This window comes from Siphateles boraxobius, unplaced genomic scaffold, assembly GCF_051911475.1.
Source record: "Siphateles boraxobius isolate OS27281-9 unplaced genomic scaffold, OSU_SipBor_1 13, whole genome shotgun sequence".
Taxonomy (NCBI): domain Eukaryota; kingdom Metazoa; phylum Chordata; class Actinopteri; order Cypriniformes; family Leuciscidae; genus Siphateles; species Siphateles boraxobius.
Window position 1 is genome coordinate 5,835,958 of NW_027508733.1, and position 25,067 is coordinate 5,861,024.

General features: G+C 42.6%; 1 protein-coding gene across 2 annotated transcripts; it reads left to right on the forward strand.

The window, feature by feature from the left end:
* Positions 1–3,373: 3,373 nt before the first annotated feature.
* Positions 3,374–24,843, forward strand: LOC143735288 (CD48 antigen-like). 2 transcript variants are annotated; one of them, XM_077225418.1, is made up of 4 exons: positions 3,374–3,517; positions 4,049–4,372; positions 22,469–22,753; positions 23,279–24,843. In XM_077225418.1, the coding sequence occupies exons 1-4, from the start codon at positions 3,463–3,465 to the stop codon at positions 23,431–23,433; spliced, it is 819 nt and encodes a 272-aa protein (XP_077081533.1). In that variant the 5' UTR covers positions 3,374–3,462; the 3' UTR covers positions 23,434–24,843. The 2 variants fall into 2 exon arrangements, with proteins under 2 accessions (XP_077081533.1, XP_077081534.1); XM_077225419.1 differs by having other exon boundaries at positions 22,586–22,753.
* The last annotated feature ends 224 nt before the right edge of the window (positions 24,844–25,067 follow it).

The following is a 25,067-nucleotide window of genomic DNA, read 5'->3' on the forward strand; positions in this document are numbered from 1 at the left end:
AAAGGAACTCTAACTACAGTAAGATCAATGCCTTGCACTAGCACACTGGAACCACAGTTTGAAAGTTCTGAAAATGGTAACACACTCTCTAAAATGAAGGATTGCGCAGCACCAGTATCACGGAGTATACAAATAGGTTTCGTTTCCAAATCTGCTTCATTAAATGACACAACACCATCAAAGATAAACGGCTTAAAAGCGGATTCAGCGGTCGTATAATCCAGAGACTCTGGCTCGATGGAAAAGATAGGCCGCTCTACTAACGCAACGCTTTTGAAAGTGTTTACTTTCTTGCCAGTTTTACGTTTCAGAACCGGGCATACAGAAATTAGATGTCCGACGTCATGACAGTAAAAACATTCACGGTTTTCCGTAAAGTCTGCTCTCAAAACGTTCTTAGGTACCACTAAGGAATCCTTAGAACTACGAACACGATCAGGAAGATTACGTTTCGTGGGTGAAAACACTACTCTGTGCGTAAGTACGAACTCATCAGAAAAAACTGCAGCAGCGGAAAGAGCTGAAACCTTCTGCTCATTTAAGTAAACCACAATTTTCTCTGGTAAACAATTCTTGAACTCCTCCAATAATATTAATTCTTTAAGCTGCTCAAACGTGACTATTTTGTTTGCGGCGCACCATTTCTCAAATAAACTTGCTTTGTCTCTAGCGAACTCAACATATGTTTGACTAGGGGTTTTCACATGATTCCGGAACTTCTGCCGATAGGCTTCAGGGACTAATTCATACGCACGCAAAACGGCATTTTTCATTACTTCATAATCCAAACTTTGCTCAAGCGATAACGCTGAACAGACTTCTTGGGCTTTACCCACAAGTTTACATTGTAACAACAGCGGCCAAACATTCCGCGGCCATTTCAACGTGCCAGCGATTCGTTCAAACACGTTGAAATAAGTGTCAACCTCGGTCTCTCGAAAAAGTGGCACTAGTGATATCTGACGACTAATATCAAATTCAGGTTGACTTACTTGTGAGTTGCGTCGAGGTGCAGGAATAGGACTCGGAGTGGAAACAATCATAGGTGACGATACATTCACGTTCATGTCAGGCGCATCAACAGCTGAGGGGAAAACAGATGATTTAATTTTGAGCTCCAGCTCCAGCTCCTTGAGCTTGATATCTCGCTTGGTTTCAAGCTCAACTGTGCGTACATGCAACAGCTGACTCTCATAATGCTGTCTGCTCAGTTCCACCTCTAACTCTTTCAGTCTGATCGCCAGAAAAGGATCTCGCGGAGAAGCTAAATCGACGGGATCTATGCTGGCCAGCTCATTAGGTTTGGGTTGCTCACCCTCACTCGTAGAAACCGGCAACTGAAATGCAACACCCGCCGACTCACTCCGCTCTGGCAAAACTCCACGCTCCATCAAGTGTTTATAAATTACCTCCTTAATCTCCTGTTTAACTGCACCACGAGGAACTGTGATTTGATAAAAATCCGCAATCGTGACCAAATCATCTTTACGACAAATATCTAACTGTTCAGACGTAGGTTGAATCGCAAATTTATCTAGTGCAAACTTTAAAGACATACCAAATTCCCTCCCCCTCAAAGTGAAAACCACTAGCCAAACAACAATATACAAAGCAAATTTCATGAGTTCCTAATTCTCCTTTTTTCTTAACACACAGTGGCGAAACTCCAATTGTTTTTTTTTTTTTGTGTTTTTTTTTTTTCAATAAAACTTATTTTTAAGACGAGCCCCCAATTTCTGGTGTCAGAAGTGGGATACGAACCCACGCCTCCAGGTGAGGTCAAATACCAATTTAAAATCATAACATAAAAACTGCAATGGTACTGTTTTTAAAATCATGTGTAGACTTCAAAAGCTTTTGAATTTGAGCTTACACTTCTTTCATCAACCTGTCTTTTACTTAAACTTACAAAATAGATACTTTAACTTAGTCCTCAGATAGAGGAGGGTTGCTGCTAGCTCCATTAAGTTATTTCTGTCCCTCCCAAACTGCATTGAAATGGTATGTTTAGCAACCAGAATTTAAATTTTTTTAGGGGGAGAAACCCCCTGACCCCTCCTAACATGATCCATATCACCCGTCAGAAAACAATTGCAACGTCTCAGATTGTTTGCTCAGATTTGGCTTGCATGACGCCCCTGATCAAGATAATGTGTTCTTTCTCTCAAGGAGAGCTACACTTTAGTCTTACTGAAAAGTAAGGCTTTAACAAAGAAAAGGTCTCTTAAACTATTGGCTTCAATGACCCCCTATATGTTTTAACACGTTCAATACCTTTCTCAAACACAAAACAAGTCCATATTTCATTTCTGGAAGCCGGAATAAATGAGGAAGCACTGTTACTGCATTCAGATATCAAATACAGACATTAAAGAATACATGAAAAGAACATTTCAGTAATCACACTGGTAACTTCTATAACAGAATAAAATCTCCAGAGAAGTCATTCAACTCATTAAATATTTAGAAGGGAAAATATTATTACCTTGATTATAATCACTCATTACATATAGACCTTATGCACCAGAGAAACGAGTGTGCCGCCATCTTTAGAATATTGTCTTTGAACTTCCGTTTTTGCGTTGGCTCTGTATAGTTCTATGGCATCGCTGTCCAGCAGTAATTACCTGGTGAAGTTGATTTACTTATTGTAGAGTTAACGAAAGTTATCATGAGTATTGTAATGTTTATCATAAGCATTGTAAAGCATATGTCTTAACAAATGGAACTTGGATTTTTTTTTTTAACGAGCCGTTCATTCATAACTACACAAGATCGCTGTGAAAATACAGACCGGAAGTCAAAAGACAACGAGCTCAGCGCTGAAGAGAGGCGTGGCTACATAAGGTCCATACATTGAAGCAGAAGTGGATTCCAATCCTCCCTTCAGTATAAGAATAAGAAAAAAATTTACAATTTGATAAATATTTTGGCCATATTGCCTAGCCCTAAGTCGTTTTTAGTAAACGTTTTTAGTCACAGTAAAAGCAAACCATCCAGGGATGAGAACGGACTGAACACCCCAAAACAGGCAAGAAGAAAACACAGCCAGGTGAACATCGGGGGGAAATGTATAGGATCATATGACAAACGAAACATCCTAAAGTCATGAACATGACCAAGTGTGACTGAAGATGAAGAGGCGGGCAACAGATTAATTTTATATTTAGGGAGAAATGCAAACTCTCAAACAATAAAACTTGTTTAATCAATAATCATGTGCACTCAAATCTGTGAATTTCAGTTATTCAGTCTGGTTTTTTAATTCAGTCCAAGATTATTTTTGTTTGCGCAATAGCACAGCACTTTTTTTTAATGAAAAAAAAAAGATCACGGTTGTGAAACTGAACTGCAGCGTCAACACACTTCACGCATGCACATTTAGTCGAGACACAGAGACAGAAGCAGACTTTACTACAGTTTACTAACAGCTAACTCAAACGCCAGAGCTGACGGAAGAAAATGGTTAAAGAAAAAACATTTGTTTTTTTCTGTCTGTGCTTCTGTCATCTGGTTGGTAAGTCACAAAAGTTTGTTTATGCACTAGTTAGTAAAGATCAATTAAAATCAGATCAGATGTGATCTTGCTTGTATTCCCAGATATTACTATGAAATGTAGTCTGAATTCATGTTTGTGTTTCACATCACATTCACAGATTTAGTGCATTAGTCTCATGAACATACTCATTTATCTAACAATTATATTTGGGTCGTTTTCCTGTTAAATTAGGATACAATACAGAATGTCTGTACTTTCAGGCAGTTATACTCATTTTAAGGAACAAATTGTTTATATTTTCCAGTAAGATGTTATTTTTGTGGAGCTTATTGTTCCACTGTCCTATATACTAGCTCTTAATATTAAACCATAACGTAAAATATATGAAGATAAATTCAGATATCTGTATTTTGCACCCGACCATATATTTTCCACACTGTTGTTTTAAAGTTTGTTATCATTTCAAAACTACTTCAAACTTCAGTTAAATCATTATTAAACCTAACATTCATACGTGTGTCTGAGAGACTGTTTCTGTGTGTTCTTCAGGAGTGTTTGCTGATGAACTGAAGTCAGTGTCAGTGATGGAGAGAGATTCAGTCACTCTAAAGATTAATGTTACTGAAATACAGAGAGGTGAAAAGATACTGTGGAGATTTGGAACTTACAGGAGTCTTATAGCTAAAAGCAATGGAGTGAACAATACGATCCTTGATGTTGCTGATGGGAGATTCAGAGACAGACTGAAGCTGGACAAGAAGACTGGATGTCTGATCATCATGAACATCAGAACTGAAGATGCTGGAGTTTATGAAGTTGAGATCAGCCGCATCAGATCAGAGACTAAACACAGATTCACTGTTACTGTCTATGGTGAGTAAATAATTACAGCTCACTCTTATATATTACAGATTTTGCATATTTATTGACAAAAAAAGTTCTGGTGATTTGTTTCAACCAATTTCACACATTCCTGACACTGTCATTTCATGTCAAAATGCCTGACAATGAGAAAAATCTCTTACTTCTAGAAGTGTCATTAATAATTCCTCACAATTCCTCTTACTTTTTTCATACTGTCATAATTTTTTTTATATCAAACTATTTTTTATATTAAGCTCACTCTAAATTAACACGCAATGCAAGCATGGTGAGGTGCATTTATGATAAACCATCTCCACACAGAGTTTTTGCATACTGAAGCATCTCTTCCATTGACTTCCATTCAAACAGAAAAACTTCTGGTCAGTCTGGAAGATCACCTGACGGGGGGTTATGGTCAGTATTGATCCTTAAAGGGACAATGTGTAGTTTTTTAGGTATTTTATTATCTAAAAATCAATATTTTTATTCATAAATATGTCCTCAATGGTGTACAAAAACCTCTGCCTGACTTATCCTCGTAAACGAAGAATTTATTATCATTATATACATGTGACGGGTAGGTCCACGGAGGCTTCCATGTCATTCTGCCATCTTGAAAAACTATAATAGCAGAGAGGGTCAAAGTACTAGGCCAACGCGTTTCCACAACGTGTTTTCGTTCAGAGCCAGGGTCACGTGACTGAAAGCAGCAGTGAGAGGCGCTTGTCACTGCCCAGGCAAGTCAGTCAGTAATTCACACTGTAGCATTCGTTTGTTCGTTGAGTCAAGTTGCCGTTTGTTTGAAATAACAAACCTGTTCACCCAAAGGAAAACTCAACGAAGTGCTATTAGAACATAATAGCTTTTTGGTACATAACAGGTACTATAGATGCAACACGCATTTGAAAAAGCGAGGTGCTGGAGAGCACAATTCGTTTGAATGCAAAAAAAAAAAAAATTCTCCACTATATGGGAGAAATTCCTACACAATGTCCCTTTAAGGGGGTCATGACAAATCAGATTGTGCTTGATTAAGCAGAAAAAAAGGAAAAGAGAGAAAGAAAGAAATGTTTTCTCACATTCAATTGCTTTTATTTGAAGCAAATTTCTTAACGGATAAATATTTGGATCAACATAACTTAAACAATTGAGACATAAGCTGAATGAATTTCATAATGAGTCCCTGAACAGAGCGGGGGTCAAGATCAAAAGTAGCAGTCAGTATCTTGTGTTTTCATCAGCAGTCCATAACTTTTTTTGTGTATACATTTTATATAATGAGCGAGTACATAATAATAATATTATATTATATTTATAGTCAGACTATTTGAGACCGATCGGGTCTCCACGGCTGCAGAGGAGTGGTTATTTCTGAGAAAAGATTGTGCAGCACATGTTTCTAACAGTTAAACAGGAAGTCCACCCAAACTCAGTGTGAAAATAAAAAAATGAGTGTGAAGCAAATGTTTATCTCTCAATCTTCACCTGATCTGCTGAGATCATCACAACCTTCACCAAGCAGCTGAAGACAAACCTCTTCCACAAACACTTGAGAACAGTTTCTTGTGTGTATACCTTTACTGAGCTCAGGATCTAGTCAATACAATCACAGAAAACCTTTATGATGTCACCTCAAAGTTAACTAAATCAAAAAGCCTAGTTAGAATTCATTTTGCTGCATGTAATATGCAGTTGAGGCAAGTGTAACGCAGGCAAGCTACAGTATAAGAGCTGAGCTTGTAAATCTCAAGATCAGCACTAGCGTCTAATACTAGAGGCTTTAGCATTCTTTTTAGCACGCCCGCTTCCCATGCTGGAAACACCAGTTTGAATCCTGCACTGTAAAAATAAAAGGTGCCTGGAGGAACCTTTTGGGGTTCTTCACTTTGCCACACCGGTAGAACGATCCCTAGATCCGCTAGAAACCGTTTGGGCTGTGCGGTTCTCTGAGGAACTCTTATATTAGGCACTGTGTGGAACCGCTTTGGTTAACCACTTCTATTATAATAAACAAACTTGAACCAAATACAAAATAAGAATTGTTTATTACATATTTTAGATCCATTTTAATACACACACTTCCATGCACTTGGGGAAAAAAGCTAGTAATCTAGACTAGATTAATATCAATGAATACACAAAAACCAACAACAACAGTATAATACATAAGCAACATGAATAATCAACCATGTATATACGGTAAAATAGGCTACACAAGAAAAGACATTTCAACAAAATGCATGGAAACGCATATGTTCCATGTAATAAATCCATGAAAAAAAGAAAATTGACTAATCAAAAATGTCCATCTTCACTTAACTTTAAAACATTTGTGATTTAGTCCGCTTGTTAAGTCTGAAGTCACTGTTTCCAAGTCCAAAAGCTCTATCAGATGCCAAAAACAAACAACAAACGGTGCTAATATACACTCATTGTGCTGTAATATTCCTGAAAATTATGATCCTAACCTTTATCTCTATACTAAAATCTCAGATGGTTAGTTATTCAGCTATGTTGAATTATAAAACGTTGAAGTCTGGGATGCCGGGAGACAGGAGAGTACACTTTGGCTTTAATGTAATATATGTAATGTAAAATAAAAGCTTAAAAGTGTGACTTGAATCAACAGTGCTCATAAATGGTTGAGTATTCTCACTAGAAACAAGACAGAGGAAGTAGAAGTAGAGGCTTCGACCCAGAAACAGTATTCCTTATGTCACAACAAGCAGAAAACAATTTCCGTGGTTCAGTGAATTTTCACTGGTAAATTCCAGTCATTTCCTTAAAGGGGTGGTTTACTGCTTTTTTTCTTTGCATGATTGTGTTTATGGGGTGTGCAATATAACATGTGCAATATAACATGTCTGTGTGTTTTTTAAAAAAAAGCCTTATTTTTCATAAATTTCACCTTTATTGTAAGACGCTTTATCTGTCATTTGAACGACCGGTTGACTTCCTGATTCTATGAAACACTCCCTCAGAAATAGTCAATGGGCTCAGATTGGTTAGTTGGGCCGGTGTGTTGTAATTGGCTAAACTGTTGTTCCGAATGTAGTCGGAAACTTCACGCCCATTACCTTTACAGGCGAAAACTGCATGTGCTCCGGTCAAATGTAAATAGTGTCAATAGCCTACTGCCGTATTAGTTTGAGCCAGAATCAGACCCAGAAAGAGGCAATGAAGAGAGTCAAGCAGAACCTCCCCACGGCTCTTACAAAACGTTTCTGAATGGTACATTTTATTATTATTATTCTATTCTATTCTTTTCTATTCTACTATTATTATAAGAATTTCGATACGCTGTTACTTGAAAATTCTACTGCTGCTTATAGCTTTTGAGATACGTTTTTCCTCCAGATTAAACATTTAATATAACTGAATAAATGACAGAGTAATACTGTTTTTTAAAGTTATTGTTTTATCGATATAATGAACAACCGTTTATCTATTCAAAAAACCTACTTTACTCAGTGTAACCTATTTTCTTTGGTGTACACGTTTGTCTTACACACACAAAATAGCATCGAACTAACTGGCTACTATAAACAAACAGCGTTGGCATTGGTTTACGTTCTTGATCAAATCGAAAAATTACATCATAAAGTATACATGGAAAATGCATTTACAAAATTAGTACATATTTACAAATTCAGGTCCAAAATGTTTGTACGCATTTGTCATAGACACACGAAATAGCATAACTAAGTGGCTACTAAAGCCAGCACTGGCATTTGTTTACGTCCTTGATAAAACTAAAAAATTACGTCTAAAATTATACATTATTATACAAAATTATTAAGTCTTACTTGCAGGTTGTGGCCCAACAACTGCTGCCTCTGGTTTTAAAGTTGGAACTGCTTCATGTTTTAGTAACAGTTGAATCCGGTGTTGCACCGGCATTGAATTCGTGGAGTTTCTGGAAGCTGTCTTCCGTAAAATGCGCAGCACAGAGTGCTAAATTACGATTGTAATTTTCTGGAACATAATCAAACATAAATTGTAGCCATTGTTGACGAACTACAGCGTCCGTAGGAAGCCCGAACACAGAAGACCTGACAGCTGGGTGAAAATAACACACTTTCGACGGCATGGCTACTGCTCTCTACTAGCTATAACTCTTCCTCTTCGACAAAGCACAGAAATATGGCCATGCCCCCTTTTTTGCATATTCCGGAGGGAGGGTTGATTATGGGTTAGTTATGTATAAAACCCGGGAGTATCTCGTTGTTGTCCCATTCGAGTCGTTTTTGTAGGCATTAAACTTCCTGATTTTTAAAAGATGATATCTCTGCTTACGTTTAACTTTCAGCGCAGCAACTTTGCAGAGACTGTTCATGCACCAACAACAACATTACACACTATTTAAATTGAAAAAAGTGAAATCGCAAATCAACCACCCCTTTAAGAATCCACACGATCAGCAATTTCGTGTGTGGTCAAAAATGTCACTATGGGACCAAGTTGGTCATCTGGAATTGGCTGGATTTGACCACCAGAAAGCTGCTTGAAAGTGACTCCAGCGTGAGCTGTGCTTCATACATTTCGTCTCTACACTTTCTTACCAGTGTAATTTCACGAAATTCACAAATGTGACCTCACCTTTACACGCTGCAACATAAAATACAATCAAATATAAAATCTTCACAAGGGACATGTGAGGTACTTAACGAGTTATAAAAGTGTAAAGGTGCAGCAGCTTCGTTTTCAGTTTGTTCTTTCTCTTTTCTGGTGGATGGTCCAGGCACTCTACAGGAGGATTTTTATTCTAGTTCAAACTTGTATTTCAGCCTACCGAGGTCCCTGCAAAGAACAAAAAATACTGTTAGTACTGTTATTAAAGTGATACTTGTGAACTTAAAATAATTTCCTCAGCCTTGTGACATTCCAAACCATTTTGACTTTGTCTGTGGATCGACCCAAAAGCAGATCTCAGGCATAATGCAACCCCAGTCACCGTTCACTTTCAAGCAGAAAAAAATTGTGTAAATCATTCATGAAACCATTCTTATGTACACTTGTCTAGTTCAATTCAATGGATAAATATTCTGTTACGCTCCAAAAAATGTCCCAGAAAAGATGTGTTATGAGTTGTGTTGTAAGTCTTCTGAAGCCATAATAGCTTTTTTGTCTAAAAAGACTAAACTTGAAGTTATAATTCAGAGTTCAAATGTCCTATATTCAAACAAACACTGGGTAACAGGATTGTGTGTCAGAGAAAGGAGAGAGAGTTAGGGAGAGTGAGGGAAGAAAAGACAAAAAGGTGGGAATAGAGAGGGTTGCTGGTGTCTCACTCCTTCCCTTGCAGCCGGCACCTGCATAGTATGGGCTCTGTCCACTATCTACAAAAGATAAGAAAGACAAAAAGTTTAAGTTACTCTGTGGTGGACTGTCTCCCTGTAAAACTTATCCTAAAATGTCTACAATTTAAGTAATTTCAACTATAAAAAAAATCATGTGAATAGAACTATATAAATTAATATTAAATCAACAAACCAGAGGACTCTACTCACTCCTGTCACTTTTATTCAGTCCTGTTATTTTTCATATTAGTAACAGGACTGAAAGTAACATGATTGAGGTTAAGCAAAAATTACAGGACAAATTGCCACATGGCGTACATAGTAATGCAACTCAGTAGCCAGTAATGTGATTAAATTTACACTTAAAAATATTGTAAAGTACTGTAAATTTGACATTTTTATTGTAACTCATCAATAACCTATAACCTTGAAATGTTAAATTCAAATAAACGTAAGAATAATGAATTTTGCAGTCTGTCTAAACTCTCCATTGAACCAGGAGACAATAGAACACATTAAAGGGATAGTTCACCCAAAAACTCACCCTCATCCCAAACCCGTAAGGCCTTCGTTCATCTTTGGAACACAAATTAAGATATTTTAAGAAATCCGAGAGCTTTCTGACTCCTCCATGGACAGCAATTTTATTTCCACTTTCAAGGCCCGGAAAGGTAGTAAAGATTGTTAAAATAGTACATGTGACTACAGTGGTTCAAACTTAAAGCTACACTGATTGTTGTTAGATGTTTTATTAGATTATTCAAAGGTACATCAGCTGGCAAACCATTAAAGCTACACTGTGTAATTTAAGTTGATTCTTAGCAAAAAAAAACACTTTCAAAATGATATGTGCTCATTCATGTGTAATTACTTCCACCAATTAATCAAGTATTCTCGTAAGCGTAGAATCTGCCATTCAGAATACATACGAGCGAGTCGCTAGAATGCCGGCAGATTTGAGAGCCTGTTGAAGATGGAGCATCAAGCCTATTCTCGAGGACATGTAACAGAGTCGCCAAGGAAGCGAAAGAGGGAATTAAAACGACAACGCGGTCACCGTGGGAGTTAAAACGTTCTCGGAATAGGAGGGGGGTAGAAAGTAATATTCAGTTGGTAGTAGGGGTTGAACCGACTAGTCGACCTTAATGCAATGCCGTGATGCTTTAAGCTTGACGTCGGCTAGTTGCGTTGATCCTGTGACACTATGATTGCGCTAATTTTTATTCTAACATGGCCGCGTTGCAGACGACAACAGATGAAGAGCCCAGAGGGTCATTGCAGCAAGAAAGCAGCATTGGTACATCAAGTGTGTGGAAATACTTTACTAATTTAACACTAGATATTGCTGAAAACGAAAGATGCGTGACGCACACTCACTGTTTTACCGGGAAATGTGAGTTCAGTCTCTTTATTAAAATCATTAAAACATCATTTTTTTCATATATTTATTTAAACATATTAATGATGTGTCTCTAATTCACCCGCAATTAATTGGAATATTATTTTGTATTACTTGGATCTGCACATCACTAACGCGCAGATGTCAATTTATAGCTTTTTTTCTTTTCTTTTTTCTTTTCATCCTAAATGATTATGTAAACAGCGGGCTGTTTACACCTGGCCACTTCATGTGTTTCTGTGATCTGATAGCTATCCGATCGTGAAAAGACCATATGTAAATGCCCTCCGAAACGCATTCGAGACAGATTTAAATCTGATCACTCGAACCACTTCAGGAGGAGGTCTGGGCTGCATTGCTGACGAAACTGGACAAGTGTAAAAGCATCTGGTTGTTGAAACTGCATATGTAAATTGGACTCCTCCCAACAATGCTAAAAATAAATGTGTGAGCATGTTAGCCTATATGCTATGTTATATTCATTATATGACGAAGCTATGGCAACACGCATCACCGCAGTTGAGAATCATCAAGCCAACGTGCAACTATCGCAAATCTAAGTGAAAGTAAGTCGCAGACGCTTAACACACAATCATCTTCGTTAAAAGTAAAGAAACAAACTGATCTTACCAGTGCTGTTGCCACTCTCTCTTATTGCGGTCTTTGATTTTGAAATTAGCTGATGATCAATAAAATGCAGCTTATTACTGTTGCTTTCGGTGACGTGAACTTCATTAAATCTGTATATAGCGCGTTGTTTGAAGATCGGATTTATATCAGTTTTGTGAAAACATATTTATGTGACCAGGTCTAAATGGAATCGTTTTGATAAATCAGATCAGTAAAAACGCATGAAGTGACCAGGTGTAAACGGCCCTATTATGAGCTGTCTGTCAGCATCTGTATAATTTGCTGTTAATAAATTGCAAATTGTGGCATGTTGCAAAGCAGTCCCATCTCTTGTGTTTTTATGAATGACGTCAGCGACTAGTCGACGTCGACTCGACTTTGATGTCATAACAGTCAACTTCAAAAAATCTGAAGACGTTCAACCCCTAGTTGGTAGTCATACAATTTCACCGCTAGATGGGAGAAAATCTTACACAGTATGCCAACCAAAGATGACGTTCAAGCACCGTCAAGTTCGCCATGCACCTACGAATCGCCTGGGCGGTTGACTTGGTGGCTCGCAGAGCCAGGTCTGTCGAGGGGGGGAATCGCTTCATACCCTTTTTCCATAGCGCCATCGATGGTCGAGAGCATTGAGGAGAAGGAAGGGTTTAGATGAGCTGAATGCGGCGCTTTCCATGACTTTGTTAGCTCGCCGTGCACTTCTGGAAAGAAGGGGCCTGAGGGGCCTGTCGGCATCCCTGCAGGAACCATTCGTCCAGCCTGCAGCGTGTGAGGTAACAGGAGGCACGCGGGGACTGGGCCGGTGTTTGCTCGCCCGTGTTCATCCGCCCTGGCATCCTCTGTGCGCGGTGCTTTTTCTTGCGCGGCTCGATCAGAGGAAAAGGTGTAGCGGGAGGCACGGGGTCGTCGTGGGCGAAGATAGCCAGACAAGGCCGCAGGGTGGAGAGCGCCATTTCATCACACTCCGGGCAGCCGCCCTTAGCGAGTCCAGCTTCCATGTGTGGTCTCGGCCCAGACAGGAAGCGCAGAAGATTTGACGATCTCTGCCAAAGAGGGGGCCTCTGCATGAGGCGCAGGAGACCTGAGTCATTTGAAACAATGCCTAGAAAAGGCTCTTTTAGAAAGTGAAACTTGCTGAAGGAGAATAAATCTGAATTCTATGGCGAAATGGGGACTTGTATAGCTATAAGCCACGCCCATTCTGGCGGGTTCTGAGCATCCTAGCCAACTCGCCATAGGTTCGTGCAGTTGCCGCAGCACAAGCCAATGGGCAAGCTAAGGCGCTCAGCTGTGTGTTTGTCCTTATTCAATGTGTTTGTCCTTATGTAATACTATCTCTAAAGGAATTTCACAAAATGCCTAATTCTGTTTACTTATAATGAATTCTGTTTAGACTGAGATGCAATATAATAAATTTCTCCACCGATACTGATAGCCGATGCCGATAGTTTTATTTTTTATAAGGAAATACATATCTCCAAATAATGCTGCAAATTGTAATATAAGAGGTTTAAATTAACAAAAGAGCTATATTCAACTGATATTTATTTCCAGCTATAATAGCCTATTTACACTCAAATAAAAGCTAAAATGTTTGAACTCATGTAGTTTATAAACACTTCTTCATGACAAATTAATTCAAACATATCATTAATAGTAAATAAGCTCTTAGTGTTTTTATAGCTAACTAATGAACTGTAAACTTCATGAGATAAATTAAACATTAAGTGATATTGTTCACAAGCTGTTTTATTGATGTAAAAGTGATTACATGAGTCATGATACGGATTTTGGTAAGTTGTACTGTATCTTTCAACATACCTTCTGATATTTGCTCATGTTTTTCGAGATATAACGATACTCGGTTACTAACGTAACCTCGGTTCTCTCTAGAGAGGGAACGAGTATTGCGTAAGTTTAGCTTACGCTACGGGAAAGATTCATCTTCTCGAGATACTGAAGCCAAAAAATTATCCTTCATTTTGTATTCCTTGTCAACGCAGTGCAGCAGCTAGCAGACCTTGAGCAGGCCATCTCGCGTGCTCATTGGCTGCCCTGCGGGCAACTGCTGCAGCCTACCAGTGTGCCCGGCGTGACGTCGCGCCCAATGAAAGGCGCCCGCGCTTTCATAGCGTCACAGCCCGCCAGAATGGGCGTGGCCTAGCGTATAAAAATAGGGGCTGTAGGCTGACTTCCCTGGTTTTTCGTCGACTGAAGCGAAGTCGCTCGTGGCGCGAGCACTGCCGGTTACGCAATACTCGTTCCCTCTCTAGAGAGAACCGAGGTTACGTTAGTAACCGAGTATCGTTCTCTTACGAGAGGTTCTCTCGTATTGCGTAAGTTTAGCTTACGCTACGGGAACACTTTGTCAACGCCGTGCACGCCAAGCATCCACATGAGACCCCGACCTTTAAGGGGAAACCCCATAAATGGAAAAAATAAGGTGGCCAGCCATGCGGGCCATCACTTGTACATAAGCACACGTAGGGAATACAGAGCAGCGCGCCGGTCTGTATAGGCACATGGCACATACCCTACTTAGTGCAGCTCAACCAGGAGAGCTGAGTCATGTGAGAGTGATCTGAGCAGGAGACCTGGGCAGAATACACTTCTCCTTCAGACTGACAACAGTTTAGCCTGCAAGGCAGGAACTTCTAGGTTATAAAACCTGACAAAGGTAGACGGGGAGCTCCAGCCCGCCGCTACACATATGTCATGGATAGAAATTCCACTGGACCATGCCCACGAAGAGGCCACGCCTCTCGTGGAATGAGCCCTGATGCCCAAAGGGCATTGCAGACCTTTTGACGCGTAAGCTGCCGCTATAGCGGCTACTATCCATCTGGACAGGCTCTGTTTCGAGGAGGTGAGAACCTTGGAGCGCCCACCAAACGAAACAAAAAGCTGTTCCGAACGCCTGAAGGAGGCGGAGCGCGTAATGTAAAACCTCAGCGCTCTGACAGGGCAGAGGAGATTCACATCACTTTCGCTGTCAGATGCTGGGAGAGCTGACAACGAAATAACTTGCGCTCTGAATGGAGTGCCCATCACTTTAAGGACATAGCCATGTCTAGGTCTGAGGATGAATTTAGAGTCATTTGCTCCGAACTCAAGACACGACGCGCTGTCTGACAGACAGCGCATGCAGATCCCCTACACGTTTTACTGACGACAGTGCAGTCAGAAGGACGGTTTTCAGTGATAGATATTTCAACCCCGCGGAGTCTAGTGGTTCAAATGGAAAAGCTTTCAGGGCCTCGAGGACCAATGAAAGATCCCACATGACAACCGACGGGGGGCGCAGCGGATTCATCCTTCTAGCTCCTCTAAGGAAGCAGATGACCAACTCATGTCTTCCCAGTGACTGGCCGTGCGTTGATTCTGCGAACGCTGCCACGGCCGCCACGTATACTTTGAGAGTGGATGGGGACCTTCCCTTATCCAACAGCTCTTGTAGGAAGGTGAGCAGATGCGCCACCCCGCATGTCCGCGGGTCCAGACCTCTGTCGGTGCACCATCCAGAGAACACCGACCATTTAGACGCGTAGAGCCTTGTCGTGGAAGGGGCTCTAGACTGCGTGATCGTGTTCATCACTCCTTCTGGCAGGGCAACGAGTACCCGTTGATCAACCATGCATGCAGAGACCAGCGCTCTGGATGGGGATGCCAGATCGTGCCGTGAGCCTGAGAGAGGAGATCTGCCCTCACCGGATTCGGCCACGGAGCTGTATGTGACAGCCGTACTAGTTCCGGGAACCAAATCTGATTCTCCCAACGCGGGGCTATGAGGAGCACCGAGTGGCGCGTTTCACTGATTCTCTTGATCACCTGTGGCAACAGAGAGACCGGAGGGAAAGCATATAGCGGGAGGCTGGGCCAAACCTGGGCCAGCGCGTCCTCGTCCTTCGAGAAGAACGTTGGGCATTGAGCGTTGTCTTTTGACGCAAAAAGGTCGACTTCCGCTCTGCCGAATAGGCGCCACAGTTTCTGGACCGTTTGGGGGTGCAGGGATCATTCCCCTGGGGGAACATTGTCCCTGGACAGTTTGTCTGGGCCGTCGTTCAAATGGCCAGGCACATGCGCCGCCCTCAGCGAGTGCAGGTGCATCTGAGACCAAATAAGGAGGCGTTCCGTCAGATTGCAGAGATTTCTGGATCTGACACCACCCTGACGGTTTACATAGGATACCACAGATGTGTTGTCCGAGCGGACAAGAACATGCTGGTTCTGTATGAACGGGAGGAAGCACTTCAGCGCGTTCTCGACCGCTATCATTTCCAGACAGTTTATGTGAAAACCCTTCTCCTGGTCTGACCACTTGCCAAAGGCCGGTCTGCCCTCGAACAGCGCGCCCCAACCCGAGTTGGACGCGTCTGTCGAGATGACTTTCCGATAAGAGATGGTTCCCATCATTACTCCCTGCTGGTACCAGTCGGCCACTAACCAGGGCTGCAGAGCTGCTATGCAGGTCTGAGTCACTCTGATTTTCTGGCCGCCAGACACCCAGGCTCGGCGGGACACGCGAGCGTTCAACCAGCGTTGGAGCGGGCGCATGCGCAGTAGGCCCGGCTGGAGCACCGCTGCAGCTGATGCCATACAGCCCAACATCCTTTGAAATGTTTTCAAAGGGAGAAAGCTGCCCTTCTGGAAAGATGCGGCTAGGTGGCGAACACGGCGCGTGCGCCGTGTTGATAAACGAGCCGTCATGGTCACCGAGTCCAGTTCTATTCCCTAAAAAGGAAATTGACTGGCTGGGCAGTAATGAGCTCTTGGTCCAGTTGACCGTGAGACCCAAGCTTTCCAGATGACTGAGAAGCACTGTTCTGTGAGATAGTAGTTCTGTCTCTGACTGTGCCAATATCAGCCAATCGTCCAGATAGTTCATTATGCGCAGCCCCTGACTTCTCAGGGGGGGGGAGCGCCACGTCCATGCACTTTGTAAATGTACGGGGTGCCAGGGACAGGCCGAACGGCAGGACGGTGTATTGATATGCCTGACCGTCGAAGGCGAATCTCAAAAATTGCCTGTGACGGGGTACTATCTGAATCTGAAAATAGGCATCCTTCAGATCTAGAGAAATAAACCAGTCCCTCGGGCGAACGTGCGCAAGGATTTTCCTGGTCGTAAGTATTTTGAACGGTCTTTTCGCAAGCACTTTGTTCAAATATCTCAGATCTAGGATAGGTCTGAAGGCTCCGTCCTTCTTGGGTACGAGAAAATATCGTCTGTAAAAGCCTGACTCGCTCAGAGAAGGCGGTACCTTTTCTATAGCCCCTTTGCACAGCAGCTTTGCTATTTCTGCGTGAAGTAGGTGTGCTACTTCCGCATTCACTATCGACGCCGTCCGGGCTTGAAAGCGCGGGGGACGGCGAATGAATTGAAGTGTATAGCCCTGCTTTATTGTGCTCAAAACCCATTCTGAAATCCCTGGGATAGTTTCCCACGCAGCTATGTGAGCCGCTAGGGGGCAAATGGCCTCCGGGTTCAGACCGCCGCCATTTGCGGGCTTGTGAAACTGAACCGGAGCCGAAAGCGCGGCGCGCGCGCTCTCGGTTCTGGGCAACGGCCGCTCGCTGACAGCCGAAACCGGCTGACTTATGTGAGATGTCCCAATCATAAGGGATGGGGAACATACTTTTACCACACTTTGACGCGCGAGCAGCGCTCCGGGCGGAAGAGCTCTCTGTAAGCGTGAGCGGGCACGAGAATTACAACTGTATCTGACGCCCGATCATAATAGATGGGGAGCGTTTTATTAACGCCCTGCGTTTTGTGATAACACTTAAACGCGCAGGCGGGGCCCAGGGGGAGGTTTGTGTTAGCAAGCGTGAGCGCTCTCTGGCGGGCACGAGACTTGCGTTCATTACCTGCTTCTTTGATCGTGTAACAGAGCGGGCAGATAGTGGGCACAGACCTGTGGACACATTTCTTACATTCAACACTCGAGCGGCTTTTCTGCGCTTTATGAGAGTGTGCTCTGTGAGTGACATGGGATTTGGAGTGCTTATGTGTAGGGGTGAACACTGGGGCGTGGGCACTTTCACTACACTGAAAACACTGACGGCGTGAGCCGGACCAGACATTATACTCTTTTTGAGATTTCTCTGGGTTGCCGTGAAAACGGCGTTTGTGTGCAGGCGAGAGGGTGAATAAACCGGCTCGTTGGCTGCTAGTTGAACCACTGCAGTAGCCTGTTCGAAGGGGACTGACAGGGAAATGAACTTTGACGGCGGTCCGGCCGCAGCGGGACACGCGCGTCTTTTCTCTCTCGCTGTTAGGAGGGCTTCGCGTGCTCAGACTTCAGCGTGATTTTTGCCGACGCCCTCTGGGGGGCGGCGGTCTGTGACAGCTGTCTGAGCGCGATCTAGGGCGGCCCCCCTGACGTCGCTGCGAAGGTTGAGGCTGTGCTGGACGCTGGGTGCTGGTTCGCACAGGAGGCTAACTTTGTCTCTCGCGAGAGCGGCCTGTGGCGGAACTCGAGCATCGCGGCAGGAAGAGGTTCATGGCCTGCGTGGCCTTTTGCACCACAGAGAAGCGGTCAACGATCCCGTTCACTGCTGGGCCGAAGAGACCAGTGGGGGAGAGCGGCGCGTTCAGAAAGGTGGCTCGCTCAGTTTCCCTCATATCCCCAAGCGTTAACCAGAGGTGCCTCTCCGTCACGGTTAACGCGGCCATGGCTCGTCCGATGGCTTGGGCTGCGGCTGTGGTGGCGCGGAGAGAGAGATCCGTCGCACTTCTCAAATCCGTAACCGCAGCTGGGTCCCGGCCCTTCTCATCCCATTCGCGGAGGAGGTCGGCTTGCAGGATCTGAAGCACAGCCATCGAGTGTAGAGCAGACGCGGCCTGGCCGGAGGCAGCATAAGCGCGGCCGACCAAGACGGACGTGGCTCTGCAGGCTTTAGACGGGAGGGCTGACCGTGACCGCCATCTCGCAGAGGGCGGGCAAAGGTGCGCTGCGACCGCCTCTTCCACAGGGGGAATAGCTGTGTACCCTTTCTCGGCGGCGCCGTCCACTCGGGAGAGCGACGCGGAGGCCTGTGACTGAAGTCTAGCAGAAAACGGTGTATTCCATGACTTCGTCAGCTCCGCATGAAGTTCCGGCAGGAATGGAGCGGGCCTAGTTTCTGAAGCTGAGCGGCGGCGACTTTGAAGGAAACAGCCGTCGAGCCTGTTCGGCGCGGGTTCCTTCGGCAGCGACCACTCGAGCCCGAGACGGTCAACAGCTTGAGTCAGCAGGCGCCTAAGTTCCGCGTCAGCTCCAGCGCGGGTACAGGTGGATTCCTGGATTGACGAGGTGGCGGAGTGAAGTGACGATTTCTCGCTGTCTGATGCCAGGATAGAGCAGCAGTCTCTCGTGGCGTGTCCCTCGGCCTCATCCTCCGAACAACGGCAGTGAGGCTCGCAAGCGGCAGTTGCGCGTCAGTGAGGAGAGGTGGGGTAGGCGAGAGCGAGGCTCTAGGGAGGTTCTCTGGCGAGCGCTTCGTTGTGGCCACAGGTTTCGGCTGTCTCAGGGAACGGCGCTTCTTCCTGCGCGGTCCCACAGGGGGCGGAGTGACTGCTGTGGTGTTGAAGGCTTCGAGTCGAGCCCGCAGGGTCGACAGCGGAAGCTCCTCACAGAGCTCGCAGCCCCCAGACGCGAGGGCGAGCTCTGCGTGTTCCAGGCAGAGAGCGCAGATTAGGTGGCGGTCTCCGGCGCTGAGCGGGGCTGTACACGAGCCGCAGGAAGTGCGAGGCATCTTTAAAAAGACGCTCGCTGCTCTTTTAGAATAATAGCAAGGCAAAAAAGGATACGTCGCCGGATAGCGTAGCTCGCACGGATGGCTGAAGGTGGCGAAGATGGCCGGCTTTCTCAGCGCTGTCCTAGGCTGGCTGTTCGCTGTTCGACGGCGGCGGTGGCTTCTCTCAGATCTAGCGATGCCAAGAGCTCGCTGAAGAGTCGAAAAATCAGGGAAGTCAGCCCCTATTTTTATACGCTAAGCCACACCCATTCTGGCGGGCTGTGACGCTATGAAGGCGCGGGCGCCCTTCATTGGGCGTGACGTCACGCCAGGCTCACTGGTAGGCTGCAGCAGCTAGCTATTTAGGTGCCCTAAGCACAAATGATTGGTGGTGCCCCCCGCCCCCACTCCCCCCACCCCCAACCACCCACCCACTCACCCAAGGAATAACAACCATTCCGAATTTCTTAGTTAGGTTCTCTTTACTTCCAAAATAACTGCTGAAAATAAATAACTTTACATTAACAATGGCACCAAATATGAAAAGAAATAATATAAAGGTTAAAATTATAAATACCAAGAACCACCACAATTACTAAAAACACAGATTTGGAACTGAACAATGTACAAGAAAGTTAAAAGTGCAAAAAAAGTTTATAACTGTACAAGTATGAATTTTAAAGTGCACATTTTAAACTGCAAATAACCATACATAACTGCACAATAGAATTTACTCAACAGAGGGACTGTCTACATCTCTATAAAGAGACCATTCTGCTATTCTATTGGGCTGGGAAAAGATTAATCGTGATTAATCGCATCCAAAATAAAAGTTTGTGTCTACATGAATGATATATAGTATGTGTGTGTACTGTGTATAATTATTTTGTGTATATATATAAATACACATTTGCATGTATGTATTTAAGAAATATTTGTTATTTATATATAAAATATTTAAATGTTCATATAATATAAATTATATATAAATATATACAGTATATACATGCAAATATTTCTTAAATATATACGTGTATATGTGTGTGTATTTATATATACACAAAATGATTATACACAGTACACACACATATATCATGTAGACACAAACTTTTATTTTGGATGCGATTAATCTTTTCCCAGCCCTAATAATTTGACAACTCTGTGAATATGAAAATATACAAACACTGAGATTGTGGGGAATTTTTTCTAATTGCAGTTTCACCAACAGATGTCGCCCTTGGGCCTGGGCCTATGAACTTCTTGAAAATGACCGCATTAACCGCATAGAACATCAACGAAAAAACGTATCTAAGCGGTCTTGCTTTTCTTCTCAAACAAACTTACTCCATCTTAAACAGCCCAAGTTTTGGACAGCCTCAAAATTTCACGGGGGAGAAACCGGACCCTGGTTAAAATAAAATATTCAAAATGCAGGGCTAAAAAAGCCTGCCCCGGATCATTTGCACTACTAGCGACGCCCCCCTGGACATGCATACACGACGCAAGGGCGCACGCGCTACAAAACTAACATTTTTATTTAAAACATTGTCTTACCTGCAAGCGACGCGAGTATCATCCAGCTGTCTCTTCTTTTTCCTTTTTTCTGCCCCGACTCTTGGTGCCTTTTCGAGGCCATGTCTGAGGTCGGTGTCTGCCACATTTGACATTGATTGAGGCATAATCGAACAGACCACTGGGAGGTGGGGAAGGGGTGGCACCAGAGGGAGACTGGCACAGGAGATTCACCTTTTTCTCGACTAATTTGGTCTAGGCCTATATTACTTTTGATTTGCTTTTGTATATTAACATGCTTTAGACATATTTTATTTGTTATTTATACTAGTAGCCTATTGTGATGATTTTTCACGACCCAGATTTTTTGGTGCCCCCCCAAGCACTTGGTGCCCTACGCGCAGTGCGTGATGTGCGTGTGCGGAGCGCCGGCCCTGTTACTGGATGAGAGGCGCCACAAATTATGTTCGATGTAGGGAAAACTGTAGATCTGGCAACCCTGACCCCAACTCTAACTTCCCCTAAATTCAACACAAGAAATAATTTTTCACAATACCCATTGTTTCAAAATAGATTAGAGAAGCATATGAGTGTGTACTATCATGTAATCAATGTTTGCAGTGTCTTGGACACACACTTAAGCAGTCAAATATACATGAGAGATTTAAATATGAATCAGTTTTGTTTAATGTTTAAATCCATTTACTTGACAACCACACCAAACACTGGCAGAGTGAGTTATGCACAGACGCTACTCATATTTCCTTTAAAAAAATATGATTATCTAGCTTCATAATGATTAAATTAGAATTTCCATAAGTTTTAGAATATTTGATATATTATACAATGTATTATGCGTATATAAAGGATTTAAAGAAGTATCATGATTAGTGAGATTTAGCTATACATACAAAATGGTTGATGAGAGACAAATTACTGAACAAAATATCAAGAAGTCAACAGTGTATTGTCAGTTATTGCCTACTGTGGCGAGGGACGGCCGAGGGACGTGAGAGAACGGCGCCAGGCCGTTGGTGCGATTGCTAATGAGCAACACCTGTGTAGCACACCGGTCCGCATCTCTCGCGGAGGAGCGGAAGCATAAAGGGGGAGCGACGACATTAATGATCGAGAGAGGAACAGGCCTGATTTTAGTTGTGTTCTGGTTTTTGTATTTGTGTTTTATTTTAGCCAGCAGTCGTTCGCGAGGGGCTGCTGGCCGTTATGTTTATTTTAGGTAAGCCAGCAGTCGTCCGGGAGGGGCTGCTGGCGGTATTTTAGTTTGGTTTGTTTTATTTTAATAAGGTTTATAAAACACAAATACAAAAACCAGAACACAACTAAAACCCAGGCCTGTTCCTCTCTCGATCATCAACGTTGTCGCTCCTCCTTTATGCTTCCGCTCCTCCGTGAGAGATGCGAGGCCGGTGTGCTACACAGGTGTTGCTCATTAGCAATCGCACCACCGGCCTCGCGCCGTTCTCTCACGTCCCTAGGCCGTCCCTCGCCACACCTACATATTATTAATTCTCTTTATTTCAGCTCGTCTTCCTGTTCCTGTCATCACCAGTGACTCTTCACAATGTTCTTCTTCATCATCATTTTTATTGGTGTGTATAGTGTTGAATGTGAGTGATGTGACTCTCTCCTGGTACAAAGGAATCGGTGTATTGTCCAGCATCAGTGCATCTAATCTCAGGATCAGTCTCTCTCTACCTCTGGAGGTGGAATATCAGGATAAAAACACCTACAGCTGTGTGCTGAACAATCCCATCAGCAACCAGACCACACATCTGGACATTAACACACTCTGTCACACATTTGCAGGTATGACGAGAAGCGTCTCGCTGCAGCCTGCGGTGGACATCCAACCCAGCCCACATCCAAGTGTGATGTCAGAAGCCACACCCATGTCCATAGCTCATGTCAATCACAGTACTGATTGCCTACTCCACACACTGATCCCTAAACCAACCCATCACTGTAACCTAACGCCTAAAAAAACCTTTTAATCTATAACCTACATACTGAAACCCACCTAAAACCTACCCTACCTATTGGACATGGGAGTGGCTTCTGACATCACACTTGGATGTGGGCGGGGTTGGATGTCCACCGCAGGATGCAGCGAGCCCTACTTGGGTACGACAGCACTAATGATATTATTCACATTCATTCACTAATTTGTGGATTTTATCGAGATTTATAATTTAGATGCCAGCCATGATGAATGGCTACTGTCATCTCATGTTTTTAAGCAGAACATTTGATCTTTTTAAATTCATGAAAGACTAAAGTCAGCTTGTTAAAAATCTAAATTTAATTTATCATTTGTTTCATTACTTTCTCCAGAAGGCCACGCCCCCTGTTGTAAGTCAGTTGAAGCTGTGCTGCGATTGGTCGTCACTGCGCTGATGGGCGTGGCTTCTGCGGCTGCTGTTGTTCTTCTGGTCAATGATGTCAGAGCTGCAAGTAGGAAAATGAAGAAAACAGAAGAGATGTCGTAAATATTGTGGCATATATTGGATTTTTAATTGTAAAGATGAAAATATGTCTGGTCTAATTGTTTAGTGATGGCAAAATTAAGCTTGCTTTCGTATTCTCTCCACCTGAGGCTAACTACGAATATTCTTTAATATTTGATTTTATTCTTTAATGCAATCCATGCATTTTGTTAATTACACTGTTTTTAATTTTTTCTTAATGCTATTTTAATTTCCTTTCATAAATGTATGCAGAAACTCCACAAATACAATTGTAAAAATATTTCAGTGATATATACAATAAAGAGTTTAACCCTTGTGCATCAATTAAAAAAAGTTACACATTGGTTCATTATGGACAAAAATGTCCTTGTCCAAAAACTGTCATAAAAATGAACACTTAAAAGTTAACACTTTAAACGCCGGTTTCTTTACATAATGCCACTGTTGTTTTTTATAAAAATTATAATAATAATAATTTTCTATATACTAAATTCAAAGCAGAATTTTTTTCTTTAATGCCCCGTTTACACGAAGGGAAAACGCAGATATTTCTCTGCGGTTTGGCCTTTCATTTACACGAAAACCCCGTTTTTATCACAGAAAACGATAATTTCTAAAAACTCCGGCCAAAGTGGAGATTTCTGATAACGCCGGTTATGTGTTGCCGTGTCAACTGGGAGAAACGGGGTTTTAGGTTCTCAAACGAACAGGAAGTCGCTCCTGTTATTAGTTGTTGTCGATTCTGATTGGCTTGCATTGCTTTATCCTTCTCCCTACACTGCCGCCCGTAGGTTTGGCATAGTTATGATGCTATGCCTTGGATTTTCTCGTGGTGAAAACAAAGACAAGGTGTTGAAGGGCTTCTGAACTTCTACATCAAATCAAGCTCACCTTTTATCTTTGTACAAAAACAACAACGAATGAAAAAGTGCAAACAAGTAATAAGAAATGTGTTTGAATGAAAAAAAACCTTCAAAGCTCAGTAACTTTTTGACCTTATTCAGTTTTCACATGGCAGGGTCTGAGACTCATTTACATGTGGTGGGATTTGTGATTTCTAGTACAATATCATTTCTTTCTTTCAAACTGTTCACACACACACATAACATTTTCAGTACACACATACAAACCACACTCTGACATCCATACCAACCCCCACACAATTTTAGCTTCATAATGTATCTAATTGGCTCTATAATATGCATGAGCTAAAAACAGCAGAAAACAACAATAAAGCGATGATTTGCTTTAATGCTTTAAAAGCCAGGTTTTTGCTTTGTCCAAAAAGCACTGAGAGGAAGTATTTTGTGTACTTAGTGAAAAGTTTTTCACTTTGCTTTGTTTTAATTGTACAGAACAAAACTGCAAATGCTTTATAAACACAAATGTAAAAAATATCTGTCATGCCAATAAAACACCATCAAATTTAAACTGAGATCTGAGTAGCACCTGATATACATCTATGAATCATAAATGAACCTGTTTTTAATTGAAGGGTTTAATAACAATAAAATATTAATTCAGACTGAATGATTCTGCTAAGTTTTTCTGTACCAACTAATGCAATCCATCATGAATGAAGATGTTTAAAATATAGAACAATTATTACATAATAACTTAATTATTTTAATTATTGAATTAAATAGAAACACACT

Bases quoted from the DNA above. Each gene is read 5' to 3' on its own strand.
- LOC143735288 (XM_077225418.1), top strand. From the start codon at position 3,463: ATGGTTAAAGAAAAAACATTTGTTTTTTTCTGTCTGTGCTTCTGTCAT. The intron at 3,518-4,048 runs GTAAGTCACAAA...TGTGTTCTTCAG, and splicing joins GTGCTTCTGTCATCTGGTTG to GAGTGTTTGCTGATGAACTG. The intron at 22,754-23,278 runs GTATGACGAGAA...TACTTTCTCCAG, and splicing joins ACTCTGTCACACATTTGCAG to AAGGCCACGCCCCCTGTTGT.